General features: G+C 44.5%; 1 protein-coding gene across 2 annotated transcripts in view; it reads right to left on the bottom strand.

Annotated features, from left to right (window-relative positions):
• Positions 1–20,806, bottom strand: part of EGFL6 (EGF like domain multiple 6) — a 60,555-nt gene continuing 39,749 nt past the window's right edge. The window contains exons 8-12 of one of the 2 annotated variants that reach the window (XM_045995176.1): positions 13,069–13,395; positions 11,904–11,981; positions 10,184–10,288; positions 8,026–8,288; positions 1–473 (exon numbers count right to left, since the gene is read on the bottom strand). In XM_045995176.1, coding sequence (XP_045851132.1) covers positions 363–473; positions 8,026–8,288; positions 10,184–10,288; positions 11,904–11,981; positions 13,069–13,395 — 884 coding nt within the window. In that variant the 3' untranslated portion in view covers positions 1–362. The remainder of the gene's footprint in view (positions 474–8,025; positions 8,289–10,183; positions 10,289–11,903; positions 11,982–13,068; positions 13,396–20,806) is intronic. The other variant, XM_045995177.1, reaches the window with a different exon arrangement.

Here is a 20,806-nt window from a genome sequence, read left to right as displayed (position 1 = left end):
TTGTTTTTGCTTTTGTTTTTTTTTTTTTATAATTCTAAAAATGTTTTATAGGGGTCCATCAATTCATGGAGACAAACCAGATACACTGGAGGAGGGGGTGTTGGGGAGAGAGGGGAGGAAAGCTGAGCTTTTCCACACTTCCACATTTTATAAATTCCGAAACGAATGAGCGCGACTATACTGAAAGGCACCTACTGGCACATCTTCCACAAGAAAGACACCTTACAGTAATGTTTCTGTTGGTAGGTTATGATTTTTTCATTTTGTTATTTCTACAGTGGGGCGATCTATGATGTTGTATCAGAAAACAGAGAACAGATATAAGAAGCCAAACATAAAGACACAGAAGACCAGAGTAACATTCAGCCAGTCGCAGATAAAAGGTCATCTGGACACAAGCCCGAGAGCAGCAAGACGCCATCCACTGCGATTTCTCCGCGTTTGCCCTTGCCGCGTTCTGCTTCAAAAATGATCTAATAATGGAGAAGATTAAAAAAAATTACTTCAAACCATTCAAGTCAATGATATAATCAAACTATTTAATAGCAATAAAACAGAACTGAACTCGGGGCACCTGGCCAACTCAGTCAGTGGTGCATGAGACTCATGAACTTGGGTGGTGAGTTTGAGCCCCAGGCTGCATAAAGATTACTTTGAAAAAAAAAAAAAAAAAAAAAGGGACTGAACTCATCAGCCCCTACGGCGAAGGGACAGGCATTGACATTGCATATATAGTAATGTATTTTCCAGATGTCAGTATCTGCACTGAGAGGATTATATTCAGAGAAAACAGGGTCACTGCCACTACTAAAAGCATCTGCACAGCCCTGAAAAGCTAAGAAAGGTATGGCAGAAGGAGGACATTTTGGAATTCCCATTTAAAGGGGAAAAAAGCAAAAATAAATGAATGATGTGGTTTTCTTTTCAAAAACCAGGCTAGAAGAAATTCAACATTCCTGGTGAACATCTAATGTAAAACTAGATAGTTGAAGGGGAATTATCTTGATATATTCAGATTTTGGTAGTTTGTAGTAATATGGCTATTTTTCTTAAAATATTGGCTTTAATACTGGAAATTATTGGGGATGCCATTGTTTTGTGATGACAATTGTTACATAATAGGCTGTTATCATTTTTATCCATAACATATATCAAATATCTATTATCTATTAATAATCAAAAGAACAGCAAACTTCTTTATATTTTAGAAGTATCTAATGTATGGAGAACAGAGAGAGGATAAATACTAAAAAATGTATCTTGAAATTGGACACAAAATGACAAGACTGACTCATTTAACAAAATTAAAGATACACAGTTAATGTTTTATATTGATTCATCCAAAAATATTTATAAAGAAATAGTATTAAAATAAATATCTGAATGATGTTTTCTCCCCATTACTACAACTTAAAAAAAATTTAATGCCAGTAAACAATCAGTGTTATATTAATTTCAAACACACAATACAGTGATTCAACAATTCCATACTCAGTGCATGTCATAAGTGTGCTCTACAAGCCTTCCCATCCCCCCACCTGCCTCCCCTCTGGTGACCATCAGTTTGTTCTCTATAGTTAGGTGTTTTTGTGTGTGTGTGTGTGTGTGTGTGTGTGTGTCTTTGGGGGGGAGTCATTTGTTTTGGTTCTTAAATTCCACATATGAGTGAAATTATATGGTACTTGTCTTTCTCTGACTGACAGAGAAATTATTTCACTTAGCATTATATCCTCTAGTCCCATCCATGTTGCTACAAATGGCAATGTTTCATTCTTTATGTGGCGGAGTGATATTCCATTGTGTATATATACCACATCTTTTTTATCCGTTTGTTTATGGATGAACACACGGGTTGCTTCCGTATCTTGACTATTGTAAATGACGCTGCAATATACATAGGAGTGTATCTATCTTTTCAATTTAGTATTTTTGTTTTCTTTGGGTAAATACTCAGTAGTAGAATTAGTGGATCATATGGTAACTCTATATTTTTTTTTAAAGATTTTATTTATTTGACAGAGAGAGAGTACAAGCAGGGGGAGCAGCAGAGGGAGAGGGAGAAGCAGGCTCCCCAATGCAGGGCTCAATCCCAGCACCCTGGGATCATAACCTGAGCCGAAGGCAGACTCTTAACTGAGCCACCCAAGGTCTGGCTAACTCTGACTTTAATCGTTTAAGGAACCGCCATACCGTTTTCCAGTGGCTGCATGGGTTCGCATTCCCACCAACACTGCACAGGGGTTCCTTCCTCTCCGCATCCTCACAAACATTTGCTAGTTCTTGTGTTTTTTATTTTAGCCATTCTGACAGGTATGAGGTGGTAATTTATGGTGGTTTTGATTTGCATTTCCCTGATGATGAATGATGTGTCTGCTGGCCATCTGTGTCTTCTTTGGAGAAGTATCTTCTACCCATTTGTTTGTTTGTTTGTTTGTTTTAGAGAGAGAGAGAGAGCATGTGAGCTGGGGAGGAGGGGCAGAGAGAGAGAGAATCCCAAGCAGCTCTGTGCTGATCACGGAGACTGACACGGGACTTGACCTCATGACCCTGGGATCATGACCCGAGCTGAAATCAAGAGATGGATGCTCAACTGACTGAGCCACCTAGGTGTCCCATCTGTTTTTTAAATTGGATTATTTGGGGGTTTTTTTGGTGTGGGGGTGCATAAGTTTCTTTTTTTGAAAACTTTTAAAAAAGATTTTATTTCTTTATTTGATAGAGAGAGATCACAAGTAGGCAGAGAGGCAGGCAGAGAGAGAGTAGGAAGCAGGCTCCCCGCTGAGCAGAGAGCCCGATGTGGGGCTTGATCCCAGGACTCTGAGATCAGGACCTGAGTTAAAGGCAGAGGCTTAACCCACTGAGCCACCCAGGCACCCCATAAGTTCTTTTTTAAAGATTTTATTTGACACAGAGAGAGAGGGCACAAGTAGGAGTAGTAACCAAGGGAAAGGAAGTAGTAGGATCCCCACTGAGCAGGGAGCCCCATGTGGGGCTCAATCCTAGGACCCTGGGATCCTAACCTGAGCCAAAGGCAGAAGCTTAACCGATTGAGTCACCCGGGTGCCCCAAGTTGCATAAGTTCTTTATTTATTTTGGATGCTAACACTGTAGCAGTTGTCATTTGCAAATATTTTCTCCCACTCAGTAGGTTGTCTTTTAACTTTTTGTTTATTGTTTCTTTTGCTGTGCAGAAGCTTTTTATTCTGATGTAGCCCCAACAGTTTATTTTTTGTTTCCTTTGCCTTAGACATCTAGGAAACTGTTGCTGGGACCGATGTCAGAGAAATTACTGCTTTTCTCTCTTCTAGGATTTTTATGTTTTCAGGTCTAACATTTAGGTCTTTAATCCAATTCGAGTTTATTTTTGTGTACAGTATAAGAAAGGGGTCTAGTTTAATTCTTTTACATGTAGCTGTCCAGTTTTCCCAACACCATTTGTTGAAGAGACTGTCTTTTCCCCATTGTGTATTTTTGTCTCTGTAGTAGATGAACTGACCATATAAGTGTGGGTTTATTTCTGGTTCTCTCTATTCTGTTTCATTGATATATGTGTCTATTTTCTGGACAGTTCCATACTATTTTGATTACTATAGCTTTGTAGTATATCTTGAAATCTGGGATTATAATACCACCAGCTTTGTTCTTTTTTCTCAAGATTGCTTAGGCTATTTGGGGTCTTCTGTGGTTCCATACAAATTTTAAGATTATTTGTTCTCGGGGTGCCTCGGTGGTTCAGTGGGTTAAGCCCCTGCCTTTGGCTCAGGTCATGATCTCAGGGTCCTGGGATCTAGCCCTACATCAGGCTTTCTGCTCCACGGGGAGCCTGCTTCCCCACCACCCCACCCCCCGCCTCTCTGCCTACTTGTGATCTCTCTCTCTCTCTCTGTCAAATAAATAAAATCTTAAAAAAAATGATTTGTTCTAGTTCTGTGGAAAATGTTGTTGGTATTTTGGTAAGGATTGCATTAAATCTGTAGATTGTTTTGGGTAGTATGGATATTTTAACAATATTTGTTTTCCAAATCCATGAGAATGGAATATCGTTCCATCTATTCATATCATCTCCCATTTATTTCATCAGTATTTTATAGTTTTCAGAGTACAGTTCTTTCACCTCTTTGGTTATGTTTCTTTCTGGTATTTTATTATTTTTGATGCAGTTATAAATGGGTCAGCTTTCTTAATTTCTCTTTCTGCTCCCTCGTTATTAGTGTAGAGAAATGCAATAGATTTCTGCACATTGATTTTGTATCCTGTAAACTCACTGAATTCATTTGTCAGTTTTAATAGTTTTTATGGTGGAATCTTTATGGTTTTTTTTAAGATTTTTATTTATTTATTTATTTGACAGACAGAGATCAGGAGTAGGCAGAGAGGCAGGCAGAGAGAGGGGGAAGCAGGCTCCCTGCTGAGCAGAGAGCTCGATATGGGGCTTGATCCCAGGACCCCGAGACCATGACCTGAGCCGAAGGCAGAGGCTTAACCCACTGAGCCACCCAGGTGCCCCTCTTTATGGTTTTCTACATGTAGTATCATGTCATCTGCCAATACTGAAAGTTTAACTTCCTCCTTACCAATTTGGATGCCTTTTATTTTTCTTGTCTGATTGCTGTGGCTAGGACTTCCAGTACTGTGTCGAATAGAAGTGGTGAGAGTGGACATCCTTGTCTTGTTCCCAACTTTAGGGGAAAGGCTCTTCCCCACTGAGGATGATGTTAGCTGTGGGTTTCCAAATATGGCCTTTATTATGTTGAGGTCTTCTCTCTAAACCTACTGTGTTGAACATTTTTATCATGAATGGATGTTGTACCTTGTCAAATACTTTTCCTGCATCTGTTGAAATTATCCTATGGTTTTTATCCTTTCTCTTTTTGATATGGTGGATCCTGTTGACTAATCTGTGAATACTGAACCACTCTTGCATCCCAGGCATAAATCCCACTTGATCATAGTAAATGATTTTTTTAAGGTATTGTTGGATTCGGTTTGCTAATATTTTATTGAGGATTTTTGCATCTATGTTCATCAGAGATATTGGGCTGAAGTTTTCTTTTTTTGTGTGGTGTATCTTCATCTGGTTTTGGTGTCAGGGCAATGCTGGCCTCATAGAATGAATTTGGATGTTTTCCTTTCTCTTCTGTTTTTTGAAATAGTTTGAGAAGAAGAGCTATTAACTCTTCTTTGAATGTTTGGTAGAATTCACCTGTCGAGCTGTCTGATCCTGGACTACTGTTTCTTGAGAGATTCTTGATTACTGATTCAATTTCATCAGGGGTAATCAGTTTCTTCCAATGGTTGTCTGAGGTATCTATTGATGCTAGATTCTTAGCAACAAGACTCCAGCCTTAGTAAAGATTTCTGTGTCCTGGCCAGGCATGGAAGTTGAAGAGATGGGTGGCTTTACGCACGGCATGGGTACAAAGACTATCCATGGCCCCCAGGATGAAGTGAAAATGTGCTGCCCTTTCTTAATATCTGGGCTGCTTTTAGCCCGTCAGGAGTGCAGGGCACCCTAGGGAGGGGCGCCCTCCCTCAAGTCTATGTGAGCAAATAGCCGAGATCGAATCTCATCCTGCTCCCCCCTTATCCAGCATCCCCACCCTCCAGTACACCCCAGTAAGGGTGCCCTTCCTACTGGAAGAGTTCAGGGCATAGATGCCTGCATCAGGGCCTGGCTGGGCCCGAGCGTCCCTCTTGACAGAGCAGTGTTGTGTTACAGTGTCCCTGCTGGCTGGGCTCTTTGGCAGTATATTTGCAAAAATGTGTACCAGAAAAAAAAAACAACCACTGTTTTGACGGCACATGCTACTACCCCGCCCCCAAGCTACCGTGTTCTAGAAAGCATTTCTCAGTATAAAAATTCGGTCATGGAAGTCATGATGAATGCTATGCGGAGGCGTATTTCAATTCTCCAACAGGATGTCAACTATGCATAGCACAGCCCAGTGTCACGGTCCCCAAACCACGCTATAGCCACAACGACGTAAATGTGTGGGTTGGGTTTGTATCGATGCAAATATGTTGCATAAACTAGAACCAATGTGTGCATCAGCACTACACAAGCATGGGAAAGAGGGAAAGAATGGTGAGAAAATTCACCTATAGCCCAACGTGCATTTTATCTATAGTCAGATCTCAGGACGTATTTTAAACAAGATGGTCTGCTTCACTGTGCCACGTAGATAAAAAGATATGGAATATAACATCTGACCCTAGACCCCAGGTTTCCTACTACTGTGTATTATCAAAAAACAGGATTTCCCTTATATTTATGAATCATTCTGCTTTCACAAGCGAAGTGTCAATGGGATCCTGATTCACGGATCCACTAATGGCTCTTCTTCTGCAAACCGCTCGTTGGTTCTCGGCTGTTCGCGTGTCTCCTTCTAGCTTCCACCCCACCTTTTCCCTTCTCACCTCAACCAAGCCTTACCCAAGGATCCACAGTGGTTGCCTCCCAAGCTCTACTCCCTTCCTCCCTCGTGTCTCTGTAGGGTGGCCTCCTGCTCCCCTGCAGACAAGCCCTGCAAGGGGCACCAGCCACCTCCTGATGGTCTAACCTGAGAGACACTTGTCATTTTTACCCTATGTTCTCTCTGTTTCAACTCATTGACCAACTTCCTCTTGCACGCTGTTCCCATTTCCTTTCTTAAACCCACTGGACAGTAAAGGATTGATCCAGGGGTCTGGGTTGTCTAAATTGTCTAAACCCTGAACATTCTACAGAAAGGTTTGGCTCTTGACTGGTTCCTGGGAGATAACCTCTAAGTCCTTGGAATATCTTGTCCCTTAAGAGTGCTTTTGGGGGCACCTGGGTGGCTCGGTTGTTAAGCATCTACCTTCGGCTTGGGTCACCATCCCAGGATCTTGGGATCGAGCCCCGCATTGGGCTCCCTGCTCTGCCGGGAGCCTGCTTCTCCCTCTCTCACTCCCTCTGCTTGTGTTCCCTCTCTCACTGTCTGTCAAATAAATGAATAAATAAAATCTTAAAAAAAAAAAAAGAGTGCTTTTGCCCGTGCCAGATAATGTAGCCTAACAATGTGACTTCTAGCAAGGGCCCTGGGTCACAAAGAAAAAATCTGACCTTTGGAGAGGCTGGAGACTGAGTAACAAAGGTCAGCTGTGCAGGCTGTCACGTGGGCAGACGATCCCCAACAAAAACCCAGAACACCAAGGCTTGGGTGAGCTTTGCTGGTGGGCCACATTTTGTGAGTGTCCTCACACATCACTGCTGGGAGAATGAAGGGCTGTACGTACAGTTCTCCTGAAGGAGGAATAGCACAAGCTTGTGCCCGCTCTCTCCTGGACTCTGCCTTAAGCACCTTTTCCCTCTGCTGACTTTATTTCACTGTAATAAACTGTAATCATGAATATAACAGGTTCTCTGAATTCTATGAGTCCTTCTAGGGAACCACAGATCCTGAATGGTCTTGGGACCCCAGACAACAGCCACAATCTCAGTTTAATCTAAACATTTAAAAAATGACCTTCTAGGGCTCCTGGGTGGCTAAGTCGGTGGGGTGCCTGTCTTCGGCTCAGGTCATGGACTTGGGGTTCTGGGATCGAGTCCTGAGTCAGGTTTCCTGCTCAGCGGGGAGCCTGCCTCTCCCTCTCCCTCTATCTCCTACTCCAGCGTTCTCTCAGATCAATAAACAAAATCTTAGTAAAGAAATGACCTTCTAGCTTCCATTCATTGGGATAAGTGCTGGACACTGAATAAATGAGCAAGACATTCTTTTATACACTAAGAATTTTGTGGTCTGGAATGAGAGGCTGCTGGGGAGCAGCCGGACGCCCGCCAGATCTTGTCTCTAGGGCACGCGATGCGCATGCGCCCAACACGCCAGCAGGGCTGACCCATTGTCTTGCCCATTTTGCTCCAGAATGCAAACTCTTGTATCTGTAAGGAAAAAGTCTTATCTTTGTGGTCCCAGTGCCTAGGTACTTGAGTGTTTTGCTTTGTTTGCTGAATCATGGAAAAACAACGTTAGTATCTCATTTAACACTGGATTTTTTTCCGCTTACACTCTTGGTAGTGCCGATCCCTTGATACAACGGAACTGTCCCAGTCTTCCACCTCTCGTCCTCACTTCCGGTCTCCTCCCAGGCCAGGATATTGTTACTGTTTTTCACAAACACTCGAAGCTTCCCGACTTTTTCTCCGGCCAGCCGGTAATCGAAGAGCAAACAGAAGTTGCTTTGGGGCTGCAGGTCTCGGAGGAGGAGTTTCAAGCGGCCGATATCCTTCCGGCCTGCCAGGGCCGGAACTGCCATGTAGTAGCCAACAGCTGCGAGAGGAAAAGCACCCAGTTAATGGAGCCATTGTATAGGGTCTGCCTATTGTGTCTAAACAGCATAGAAAAGGAATGATAATCGGAATTAAAAATTTTAAAAACCGTTAAAAAAAAATAAGAACATGAATGATAGTGTCCTCGAGGTGAAGTTGAAATCCTTTTCATTTCAAACACAGGAACAAAGTTCACATGCTAAAATGGCTTTTAGGGATCACAAAGATGAAATCCTTTATGGTACAGAAAAGGAAACAGTAGGTAATTTGCAGCTGATGGAGAACCTGTGTTCCAGAACTTTCCACCTTGGTTGCGGGAATGTACTTTCCCCCAGAGTCAATGATATGTATGATGGCCAGCTCATTAGGTAGTGTGGCATTTAATCCACAACATACATGAATTTGTCCTAATTGTTTCATGGAGCTCAATCACTTGTAGTGTACCAGTCTGAGTTCTGATTTAGGATGACAGGAGCACATCTGTTTCTACAATCCATCTCCTAAGTATCTCTTAACCCGCGGTAGCAGTCATGGCTCATCTCCGATACTCGGGTTGTGGCTTTGATGAACCTGGGCAAAAATTCTCATAGAATAGGGTCTCACAGAATGGGGTCTTAATGAAAAGAAGAAATTCCTGCGGAAGCCAGGACCGTCCAGTCTTCTCTCCTAGCTGGTCAAGTTGCCAGATTCAGCAGCTAAAGATAAGGACACTCAGGAGAGTCTGCATTTCAGGTAAGGAGCACGTCTGAGATATACTGAAAAATATTTCCTGCTTATCTGAAATGTAGGCACCGTGCATTTACCTAGCCACTCTGCCAGTGACACCCTCTCTTGGGTGACCCACTGTGGCAGATTTCCCCTTCTCTCTCAGCTAAAGCCCATGTTGACCTGTCCTTGAGATTTCATCCTTCTAAAAATGCTGATTCATCCTGCGTTTCTTCTATTTAACTATGTAGGGAAAGGCAAGCCCACTTAGAGATCTGAAGGGGACACAGGAGGGAAGAAAGTACATTTTGAGTGACACAAAGGCTGAGAACTTTGGGGCCATTTGTGAATCGTCTTTGCAAACAGGGGACTTCCCATTGCGATCTCTAACACATTGTTAGCCTCAGGAGACAGGGATTCTATTTCTGCTCCAAATGGGAGCTGCGAGCCAAATGCTCTACCCAAGGGAAAAGATCGGGCCCATCAGTAGCGTTCAACCAAGTGGAAAGGGCTGGAATGCCACAGCTCAGAGCTGAAGTTGAGAAAAATCCAAGTGGCCAACAAGAAATCTGTAAGCAATTGCTCCTTATGGTATTGATACTTTGAGGAGTGACTGCTAAAACTTCAGGTACAGGTAGAGGTCACATTTCCTTTGCCGATTTTTCCCACAAAAAAGCAAAAACAGAAGCTACAGCACACCATTAGCTGGCAAACTGGGGAAAAGGAACAATTTCTTTTTATCTTTCCCACAATACTCTTAAAATGCACATGAACTTGGGGCTCCTGGCTGGCCCAGTTGGTAGAGTATGCGACTCTGGACCTTGGGGTCAGGAGTTTGAGCCCCACATTGGCATAGAGATTACTTTTAAAAAAATAGTTTTCCTTTAAAAAATCTTAAAAAAAAAAAAAGTACATGAATTCCAGCATCTCTCTCAGCAGCAGGAACTACTATGACAGAGTTTTGCTGGAACATCCTGGGTTGGGGGGGGGCGGGTAGGAGGGATACGGCAGAGTATACATGCTGAACCAACTTAGCCACTCATCAGGGGAGATTTCAGGAAGGTCTAGAAGTTTCCAAACACGACAAACAACCCTGACCTAACGAGAGATAAGAGTAATAACCCTACATCACTGGAGAGCCTTCTTTACCTGTGTCCTACCACAGAACACAAAAGAGTAAAATCTCAATACCATTATCTCGGTCAGCAGGATTCCAGTCAAAGTCATCCTCTATATCCTGTTTCCAGTCACAGACCCCATGGTCAAAGCTGCAGTCAACTGAGATATTTAAATCTGCTAAGAAAAAGGGTACATTTCATAATCACTAAGACTATTAGAAACATGTCTAACATTTGGAGCTTGGGAAGGCCACGCCACTGTTTTCAGTTGCTGTCGAGCACTGAGCTAAGCTACTCCATGGTGCTGCTGCCTTGGTAGCCATTTTGTTTGGCCAAACAGCCTACAGGAGTCTAAAACTGACCTTCGCCCCTCTCGCCAGTGCAAGCCCTAGGGGCAGCCTGCTGAGTCATGAGGAAATGTAAGTTCTTGAGATGACTTCCCAACAGTTCTTGTGATCAACAGTCCACCCTGTCTCCCAGGGCCATCCTTTTAGGGGACCCTAAGGGTGAACTTCTTTGATAAGACTCCCTTGGAGCTCAACAAGATCCTGATCTTTCTGGTTTGAACTGACCAATCCAGCTTCAGCCTGGGAACCCCAAAGCACTCCATACATGAACACTAATAAGGGCATGTGCCCCAGATCCTGTCTCTCTTTCTTTAAGCACCCTGCCTCGACTTCCCCGTGTGGCCCTCAACAAGTACCATGATCCTCCAGGGCCGGTGACCAATACATTTCTCCATTTCAATTTCCCTAGTGGCCTTTTATTGAACCATCTGGCATTCGGGGGCTCTACTTAACAAATACTAATTTTAAAAAGTCACCACAACTGCATGGAGCAGAGATCATGGCAAATGAAACGGCCTTAAGGACAGTGTCAAATCAGATACTCTGTTTCAGTTTAAATCTGTGCGGTCCTTCTGGACAAATTGTTGTGATCTTAAAAAAAAAAAAAGACTCCTGGTAGCCATGTTCTTCGCAATTTAACTTTGTAGCACCGTTCCCAATGCTTAAGTCTGGCCCGGCCTCGTGACTTGCCTTGGCTTGCAGAATACGGAGGCGATGCTGAGCCAGTCCTGAGCCTAGACCTCAAAAGGCCTGTGTGCTTCCACTCGCTTCCTTGGAACCTTGCCACTGCTTCAGGAGAACAACCCTGGCTGGCCTGCTGGAGGATGAGACACCACCTGGAGCAGAGGTGAGTCAGCCCTGGTATCCCCGTTGAGGCCCCAGGCATGCGAGAGGCACAGCTAAGATGGGCCAAGTCACTGATTTGGCCCACGCTGACTGCGAACATGGGTAAGCTCCACCCAGGCCAGCTCAGATCAGCAGAACTACCCAGCTGATCCAGACTCCTAAGCAAAAAGAAATTTCTATCACCGCAGGCCACTGAGGGTCTGTGGTTGTTTGTTACGCAGCACTACTGTGGCAATGGGTAAGGGACACTGCTGCTTGGGCCCAGAACGTGGTACTTTTCATGTTGTGGGCCCTCAGGTGTTGAAGTTAAAGCAACTGAGTCATTTTCTTCCATCTTCAAATATAAACTATCTGCCTCGACCCATCACTCTAGGTGTCGGACAGGAGGGGTGGAGAGAAGACAGCCTTCCTATATTGTCACCATGGGTACTAATTACGTAAAGGTCTACTATTTTCATACTCGCACGGTGTGTCAGGATGTTCTGATTCTTCCCTTGGGTGTTTAGGAATGGAGCAGTGATTCATACCTCATCGTACAAAGACATTAAATGACATGCGACACTGTCAAAGAGCAGACGCTTGGGAAAAAGTATTATTTACCTTTGTGTTCGAGTCTGGATGTAAGTTTTCCATGGACCAGAACCAGACCCAGTCCACCTGCTTCATTCACCTTAGGGGCTAATAAAGAACACTTGGTCAGTTAAGAAAAACCCTGAACCCTCACATGCTAGGAAGGAAATGAATGGATGACTGAACAAAGAGAGTTTTCTCGTGTATTCTAATTATAGAATATGTTAGAGCAAAGTTTCCTTAACATTCCCAAAGCATTCACGTTGGTTTCACTTCCCTTGTCTAGAACATCGTTTTCCAAAGATGTCCTAAGCACCTACACTAGTAACATGCCCCTTCTCAGCAGGGTTTGGAAATATACATTCTTGAGATTTTCACTCTCTATTAGAGGCGATAATGCCATTGGTATGGTAGCTCTTGGATAGGTGTGCCTGGGTCTACTTTTCATTTGGTTAACTCTAACAGCCATGGAGCCTAGGACACACAAGGCAAAAAACAGAGGCAGCAACAAACGCCTGGTGAGAAAGAAATGCAAAATCTCGGCCTGGGAACGTGTGTGTGCACACGCGCGCAGTGGTTGGTTATCTAGAAACTACCCTGGCGGGGCGAGACTCCTGGTGGGGTCCCACAGAGCAACCAGTGAGAAGGGCAGTCATCCAGTTCATGGAGAAAACTTAAGCTCATCTACAGAATGTTTCTCCCTACAACTGTCATTTGGGCCTTTAAATTGTAGCCACGCCACTGTGATAGGACCCTTGCCATGAGCGGGCTGATTCAAAGTGCCTTCAAGGAGTAAAAAGGCAGAGCTTGGGAGATCTGCTTGGATCCGGGGTCTCTCTGGTTTGGGGGTGCACTGTGTGGACAGCCAGGTAGCCAGACAACTACGCTTGTAGAGTAAGCAAGTGTGCTTGGTGGGGGGCAGAAAGAGGATCTGCACTGAATAGGAACCCATCCCCAACCCCACCCCCAAAAGGGGAAAAGACCCATCCTCCCTTGTTTCCCACAGCAGCAAATTTGATTTGGGATTTGCTGAAGATGTTGCTATCCAGAGCTTACAGAGAATCCTGCTTCTTAAGGATCAGCACGGAACCTAATTTTACTTCAGGCACAAAGCTGTCTTTTCTTCTTTCACTTGCCAGGAGAAGTCACAACTCATTTTTCATAAAATGTGTAAAATAACAAAAATGTTACTCACAGAACACATCTCCTCGAAGGCTTTGCTCCCATTCTATGTGGTTCTTCAAGGCTTTCTCATTTTTTTTCTCGTCCTCAAGCCCCTCTATCTTTCTCCCTTCATTCTGTTTTTTTCCTCCATTAGAGTTCCTAGCTCTGGAAACAGTCTCTTCAGAGTTGAGGGGTCGCAAGTTAGCCTTAGGGGCAGGAGTTCCAGAAGGCTCTGTGATGACATTTTTAATTTTTACCTTCTTTTTCATGCTGTTTTTGTGAGCCAGCAACTTCTTGATTCTGTCTTTGATGGCACCAGGTGCTCTGAGGACTTCCTTCACAGAATTTTCAGGGATAACTAAAATAAACAATCAAGGTGGGACATTTCACACTGGCTGTTAATTGGGTCCCTCACAAAAAAATGTAACATTTAAAGTGTGGTAAATGAATGTTTCCAGAATCAACCCACATGAGGCTCTACCTTTCGATGTTTCTGAAGTAGGCTCCATGCCCAACATGGGGCTTGAGCTCAACGACCCTGAGATCAAGAGTCGCATGGTTTACCAACTGAGCCAGCCAAGTGCCCCACTAGCACTTGATATTCTAGGAAGAACTATATTTGCATCTATTTAAAGCAGTTCTAACGTTATGGTAGTCTCTTAGCTACCTTTCGTTAGAGGACATGCTTTTGTTTTGCTTCAGAAGTTACTGCAGTGAAATAAATACTTTCTCCTCCCAAGGTGGGCTACAGATCCCACAGTGATGGGTTTTCCAGGTCCTCTACTCTTTCTGCATTCATACTGATGTTCTTCAAAGCTGGTGTTGTTTGGGCAACCTACTGATTTGTCCAAATTTGATGTTCTAAGATTACAGCAATAGTGATAGATTGAACCATATAAACTGCCAATAATGGACCACTTATAACCTCTAAAAGTGGTGACTTATGGTTCAATGTATACAGACCCAATTTTTCTTCTCTGTTCTCTCTCCCCATTTGAATCTCTTCACTTCAATCAACCACTATCTAAAACTAAATGATTTTATTTATTGAATATTTAGAGAGGCTTCTGTATCTATCTTACACTCATTTTTTATTTCTCACTAGTCAATTAAGTTGCTTTTAGAAATGCACTTCTAAAAAATATAAAATAGGGCACCTGGGTGGCTCAGTCGGTTAAGCGTCTGCCTTCAGCTCAGGTCATGATCCCGGGGTCCTGGGATCGAGCCCTGTGTCGGGCTCCCTGCTCAGTGGGAAGCCTGCTTCTCCCCCTTCCACTCCCCCTGCCTGTGTTCCCTCTCTCACTCTGTCAAATAAATAAATAAAACCCATACACACACACACACACACACACACACAAAATATATTTAAAATACGAATAAAATAAAAATATATATATATATAATCTCAACACTTCCAGGTTGATTCTTCTTACCCCCCTCCCTTAACCAATGTCCCTGGTGGGGGCAGAATATGTTTGTGTGGAAGAACACAAGAGGCAGAATGGTCATTTAGCCCAACACCTCCGTTCTGTAGATGACACAACTGGGTGATGCTGAGTCACTTGCCTAAAGTCACTCAGCTACCAGGGGCAAAGTTAGAATTTGAGGGTCAAGAAGATGAGTGACTCCTTCTCCAGTCCTATGTACATGGCAGATTTATTCCTGTTTTAGGGTTATGGATTACTTTTTTCTAGACTGGTTCAAATTCCTTGAGATCTAAGATCCAAAGATACATGCCCATTTTCCAGGGATCTACTCACGATAATTAAGAATACCCAAATGATATTTTTTTAAAAAAAGGTAATTTTGTTTTTAAATATTTTACTTATTTATTTGACAGAGAGAGAGCACAAGCAGGGGGGAGCAGCAGGCAGAGGGAGAGGGAGGAAGCAGGCTCCCCACTGAGCAGGGAACCTGATGCGGGACTCAATCCCAGGACCCTGGGATCATGACCTGAGCTGAAGGCAGATGCCTAACCAACTGAGTCACCCAGGTACCCCAAAAAAGGTCATTTTTAAAGAATTAAAATCAGTGATCTCTAAAATCAAATATATTGTCCTTTTATAAAATACCTTGGCATGTGCCAGTCTAAGACTAGGCAAGAAAGGGTCTGATAACGCCTGAACCAATTCACTCAATGCTATTACTTGGACATCATTTAGAGGAAAATGAAATAAGGGAGTAGACATTAAGTTCAGTGCCTATAAAGAATGCTAGAAAAAGAAAACGGATTGGGATTTTATTAGAATATCTGTCTTAGAAATCTTCTAATCTGTTCTCCCACTCAGTTCCTTGTCCACCATTTGGCTGATTCAATCTGTACCAAAGAATAGAAGAATAAATGAGAAGAAGTCTACAATATTTGGGATAATCAAAAGGAGGAGGAACAATGTTTTGAACATATATATGCTCTTAACACATTATTTTCAGTTTGAAATCAATCTAAATAAAGCTGTTATGGCAAGAGCTGCATTTTCCTTTTCAATGAAATGTTTGAGCCGCTTATCAGCGTGATAGTCCGTACCTACGGGCTGGAAACCAGCTACTAGTAATACAAGTAATGTATCATTACTTCTTTTCCCGACCTTCGGATGGCCTGTTTCATCCGCTCTGCAAGAGGCTGCATGTTAAGCTTTGATTGGAAGGCGCGGATCATATGGACTTTCCTCTGGAGGTCCCACTGTGTAATTTTGTCAACGGTTCCCTGAGTCTTTTCCCAAGACCTCACATGAAAAATTAACAGGAAACACTCATTCCCTGGAAATTTCCTTCATGCAATCAGTAACATAAAACTAAGGACCTTTACTAAATAATGGGGAAGAGGGTTTCAACCCACATCAGGCAAACCTAATCATCTCCTTTCAGTTTCTGCTTTGAAGTTTCAATTTTTTCCTATTGGAAAAAAAAAATCAAACCATCACAACCTTTGTGGTGTCAACAATTTCACCGCTTTAGTATGTCAGAAGAGCTGGGGCAAGGGAAAAAAGCTAGGCATGCACATGACTATGAATGGATAGATGTGGCTTTTTAAAGATTTTATTTATTTATTTGACAGAGATCACAAGTAGGCAGAGAGGCAGGCAGAGAGAGAGAGAAGCAGGCTCCCCGCTGAGCAGAGAGCCCAATGTGGGACTCGATCCCAGGACCCTGGGATCATGACCTGAGCGGAAGGCAGAGGCTTTAACCCACTGAGCTACCCAGGCGCCCTGATAAATGTGGCTTTAATCTAGATATTGCTGTTTCAAACTTGACTTAACCGGTGACTGTGTCTCTTAAACATTTCTTGATTAATGCGCCATCTTCTTGGGAATATAAACACGTGGGAGGAGAAGTTACAGTAGGAGGGTCACTGGCACGCGTGGGGATCGCAGAACTAAAAACAGGGAATTTCAGAGTTTTCAGAATCACAGTCCCGTCTTCTACTGACATTTTCTCTTGGGAGAGATTGGAGAGTTCTCCAAATATCCACTTTGTCAAAAACTTCTACCTACCTGAAAATCTCAACTTTAGAGAAGATCACTATGATGTGAGAACATCTTGGCCAAGAGGAACAGGACTCTGACGTTCCTTCACCTGGGCTAGGTTCATCAGATGATCTCAAACCACCCGGCAGGCGAAAGGTTCCTCTCATCTGAACTCTGCGCACGGCGCTGGGAGGAGAGGCTGCATCACAGGTGAGGACAGTACTGTGCCGTGGGGCCCAGCAGACTGGGCGGGGCTGAGATGGCAGAAAGACTGAGCCACGGCAGCTTGCTGTGGAGTGACCCACTAGGGCTCTCCATCCCCGAGGAGTAGCCACAGATCACGGACACACCTAACCTGTGCTTAAGCACACAGCCCCGGAGCCCACTTCCCTGCATCCTCTGGGCATTTGTCCTCAAACCAATACTTAACTCCTCTTTGCCTAAGTTTACCCATTTATAAAGTTGGGGGCCGAACAGAGTTTTTGTGAGGTTTAAATGGGCAAATACATGTCAATTACTAAGATTAGTGCGGAACATATATTTGGCCTGGTCGCTGTTCTTTTTATTTGTTTATTTATAAAGAGGTTTTGTTTGTTTATTTCTTTATTTATTTGAGAGAGGGGGGGAGATGGGGAGAGAGAGAGAGAGTCTGAGGCAGACTGTGTGCTGAGCAGAGAACTCAGTGTGGGACTCGATCCCACAACCCTGAGATGATGACCTGAACCGAAACCAAGAGTTGGACATTTAACTGACTGAGCCACCCAGGCGCCCCTGTTTGCTATTACTTTTAAAATTCATCACCAGAATGTTGAAAATCTTTTACTGAGTTAAAAAGGTATTTTTCCAGGCCATCCCTCCAAACATCTAAGGTTTCCATTACAACTGAAAGAAGAAAGTTGGAATGGCCCATTGTAGCCACGCCTGTGATCTTAACTATGTGGTCTATAAATTGAATTAGATCAAGAGCACATTTCTAACGACCAAGGAAATGCTTGTGATGGGAGCAACTGTTGAATTCTGCTGAAGAAACCATTGCCAGGATCATTCCTACTACTAGCGCACGATTATCGAGCGTTTGCTGTATTCTGGGCTGGAACCAAGCCCTTTATATGGACATTTTTTTACATGGATTATTTCATGTAATCATCAAAAGAATACTAAGAGCCAGATATCATTATCTGTATTTTTTAGATGTGGAAACTGGAGCCCTAAAGGTGAAATTGCTTGTTTACAACCCACAGGTAGTAGGCCAAGGTAATGTGGCTCCAGAAGCCATGCTCCTGGTAACAAAGTGACATCATTTCCTTTCCTAAACTGACTCACTACCCAAGTCATGTAATATTGACGTTTTGATTTGCTTAGAATGAGTAGAGCTACTGTCAAATTAAGACCAAATTCTCTGAGGGGCACCTGGGTGGCTCACTAGGTTAAAGCCTCTGCCCTCAGCTCAGGTCATGATCACAGGGTCCTGGGATCGAGCCCCACATTGGGCTTTCTGCTCGGCTGGGAGCCTGCTTCTCCTTCTCTCTCTGCCTGCCTTCCTCTCTGCCTACTTGTGATCTCTGTCTGTCAAATAAATAAATAAAATCTTTAAAAAAAAGATCAAATTATCTAACAGTGTAGTATTAATACTCACATATATTAGACCAGGAAGAAACCATACATGTCTGCATAAAAGGTACTCTATCCCCTGGGCACATATGTGCACAAGGACAGTCTACTAACTCCTCTTGTTTTTTTCTCCCCCTTGGGGGCGGGGGAGGAGGAGAGGGAGAGAGAGAATCTGAAGCAGGCTCCATGGAGCCTGAATCCAGGCTGGATCTCACGACCCTGAGATCATGAAATCTAGAATCCGACGCTTAACTGACCAAGCCACCTGGACGCCCCCAACTCCTCTTCCATACTGCAACACGGAGTCTGGACTTTTGCAAAAACAATGAACCCATAATAGAAGTTGCTATATCAGTGCTGTATGTCATGTGACAGCAATTCATGCGCACACAAATGCATTTTACAATATAATGTTCTGTAATGCGGCAAGCTAACTGAACAGGATTCTCAATTTTGTTTGCATGACTTTCCTACACACGTTAGAGTGAATCTGGGGCCATCCTTTCGGCAGTGTGGTTAAGAGTCTGTTAAGATCAATTTTCAACAGAGACACGGCTATTTATTTTACAAAGGATCAAAGCAGAATGGAAAGGGCTGGGCAAGTAATATGGTAAATGACCCAAAGACGGTTTTCTCTTTTAAATAAACATTCTGGCGAGAGATGAAGAAAAAAATCCAGCTGCAGAACGGGCAGGGATGAAATGAGTGGTTTCAGGGTACCAAACAGAACATTGTGAGGAATCTGAGGTTCCAAAGAATACAGAAACCTTTTGCTTTATCCAAGAATACGCCTAAAGCTGGATGGTCAAAGAAAAACGGAAGTCTTAACATAAGAAATGTTTGTGTTGATGTGGGATTTATCATTTCAAAATGCTAGGGGACTACATAGAAAATGTGGGCGGCAAACAGCTATCTGGCTGCAGGCTTTGGGACACTGTCTTCATTTGGACATGAGTAACACATTGTGGGGGCGCCTGGGGGGCTCAGTCAGTTAAGAATCTGACTCTTGATTTTGGCTTGGGTCATGAGCTCAGGGTCAGGAGACTGAGCCCCACACTGGGCTCCACAGTCAGCGGGGGAGTCTGCTTCAGACCCCCTCACTCTCTCTGCCCATCCACCCGCTCACATGCTCTCTAAAATAAATCAATAAAATCTTAAAAAAAAAAACAAAACCAGTTTCAAGGGGGTTCACTGAGCAGGAAGGAAGGTGACCCCAGGTTTATTCTGGGTAGTTTTTGCTTTGATTCTTAAGCTTGGGGCTGCGGGTGGGTATGCGGAGGTGAGTTGCCCGGTTCCTGCAACAAGGGTTTTCCTGAGGCATCTCTTCTGCGTGCACAGCATTTGTGCATTTGCCATTACAGAATTTCAGATCGAGGAGTAGCTGGCCCTTGGCACGAATAACAATAACCACGGCTAACTTTACTGAGCATCTACTATGTGCTCGGCGGAACGAAGCTCTCTACCTTGATGCGAACCTCACAATGCACCTGTCTGAATGAGAGTTCCCCCAAGCAGAACCGGAAACAGATACCAAGGATTTGGGTGCGGGGGGTTTATGGGAGGTGATCCCAGGAGGCAGATGTGGGGGAAGGCTAAAGACAGTACCTCATTGGGCAGGAAATCACTGTGGGTTAGGGGCTCAGTCCTGCTGGGGACATCTGGGAACCAATGTAGAACACATCTCAGAACTGTCCCATCCTGCGACCACTCAGGGTATTTGTCCAGACTCCTGGGGCGCACTGGTTGAGGGCTGTCCTTGCAAAGGCGCTGAGCAGTGCCCTAGAGAAAGCGCATGGCCACGTGCAGGGAGCACGGGGGCTAATGATCCGCATGAACTGTCCGCCCTGCCTTGCTGAAGCCAGGGGGCGCCCGCGGACCGGGGCCTGGCTCATCACACGGTGTGCCGGAGAAAGCGGAGTTTGGAGAGGTTAAGACAACTTACTAAAGGTCGCGGGCAGGATGGCTCTGTAACCCCACCTCCAGCCCTAGGCAGGAATCCCGCCTAGAGAGCCTAGAGCCGGGCCTGGAAGGCTGCGCGGTAGAAGGTGTCCCTCGGCCGGGCTCCAGCGTCCGCTCTCAGACACCAGGCCAGCCTTCGTAAGAGAGAATGTAGGCTCTACCTATTGGTCCCAGTCTGCTTTGGGAAGTCCCCTTTTTAAAAAATATTTTAACATTTTATTTATTTATTTGAGAGGCACAGGAAGCAGGAGAGATCACAGAGCGTGAGGGAGAAGCGGACTCCCCGCTGAGCAGGGAGGCCCACGCGGGACTCGATCCCAGGACCCCAGGATCACAACCTGAGGCAAAGGCAGACGCTCTACCCATGAGGCACCCAGGCGCCTCTGGGCAGTCGCATTGATTCCACATCGCTTCAAATATGCGCGGGCACCATTTATACTCCTCCACGCTGTTTCTTCCAGACGAGAAGCGGCCCGGTTCTCCCGGCATTCCTCAGAGGATGTGACTTCCCGCCTCCCCCTCCTTCCGCACACTCTCCCGTCCGGCCGCTCTCAGCCACAGCCCACCGGGCACCGGGAGCCTTTACACCTCCGCTGCTCAGAGTCGGTCACGGCGCGGACACTGTTTGCCATCGGAGCGGCCTCTCTGCTGGGTCATCGGCACCACTGGCCGCCCGAGGGCACAGGACAGGTCAAGGCCCAGCCTGCAGCCACGCGTGTCGGAAGACGTGGCGAG

Source organism: Meles meles, chromosome X (assembly GCF_922984935.1).
Source record: "Meles meles chromosome X, mMelMel3.1 paternal haplotype, whole genome shotgun sequence".
In the NCBI taxonomy this organism is placed as follows: Eukaryota; Metazoa; Chordata; class Mammalia; order Carnivora; family Mustelidae; genus Meles; species Meles meles.
This window is presented reverse-complemented; position numbering and strand designations above follow the sequence as displayed.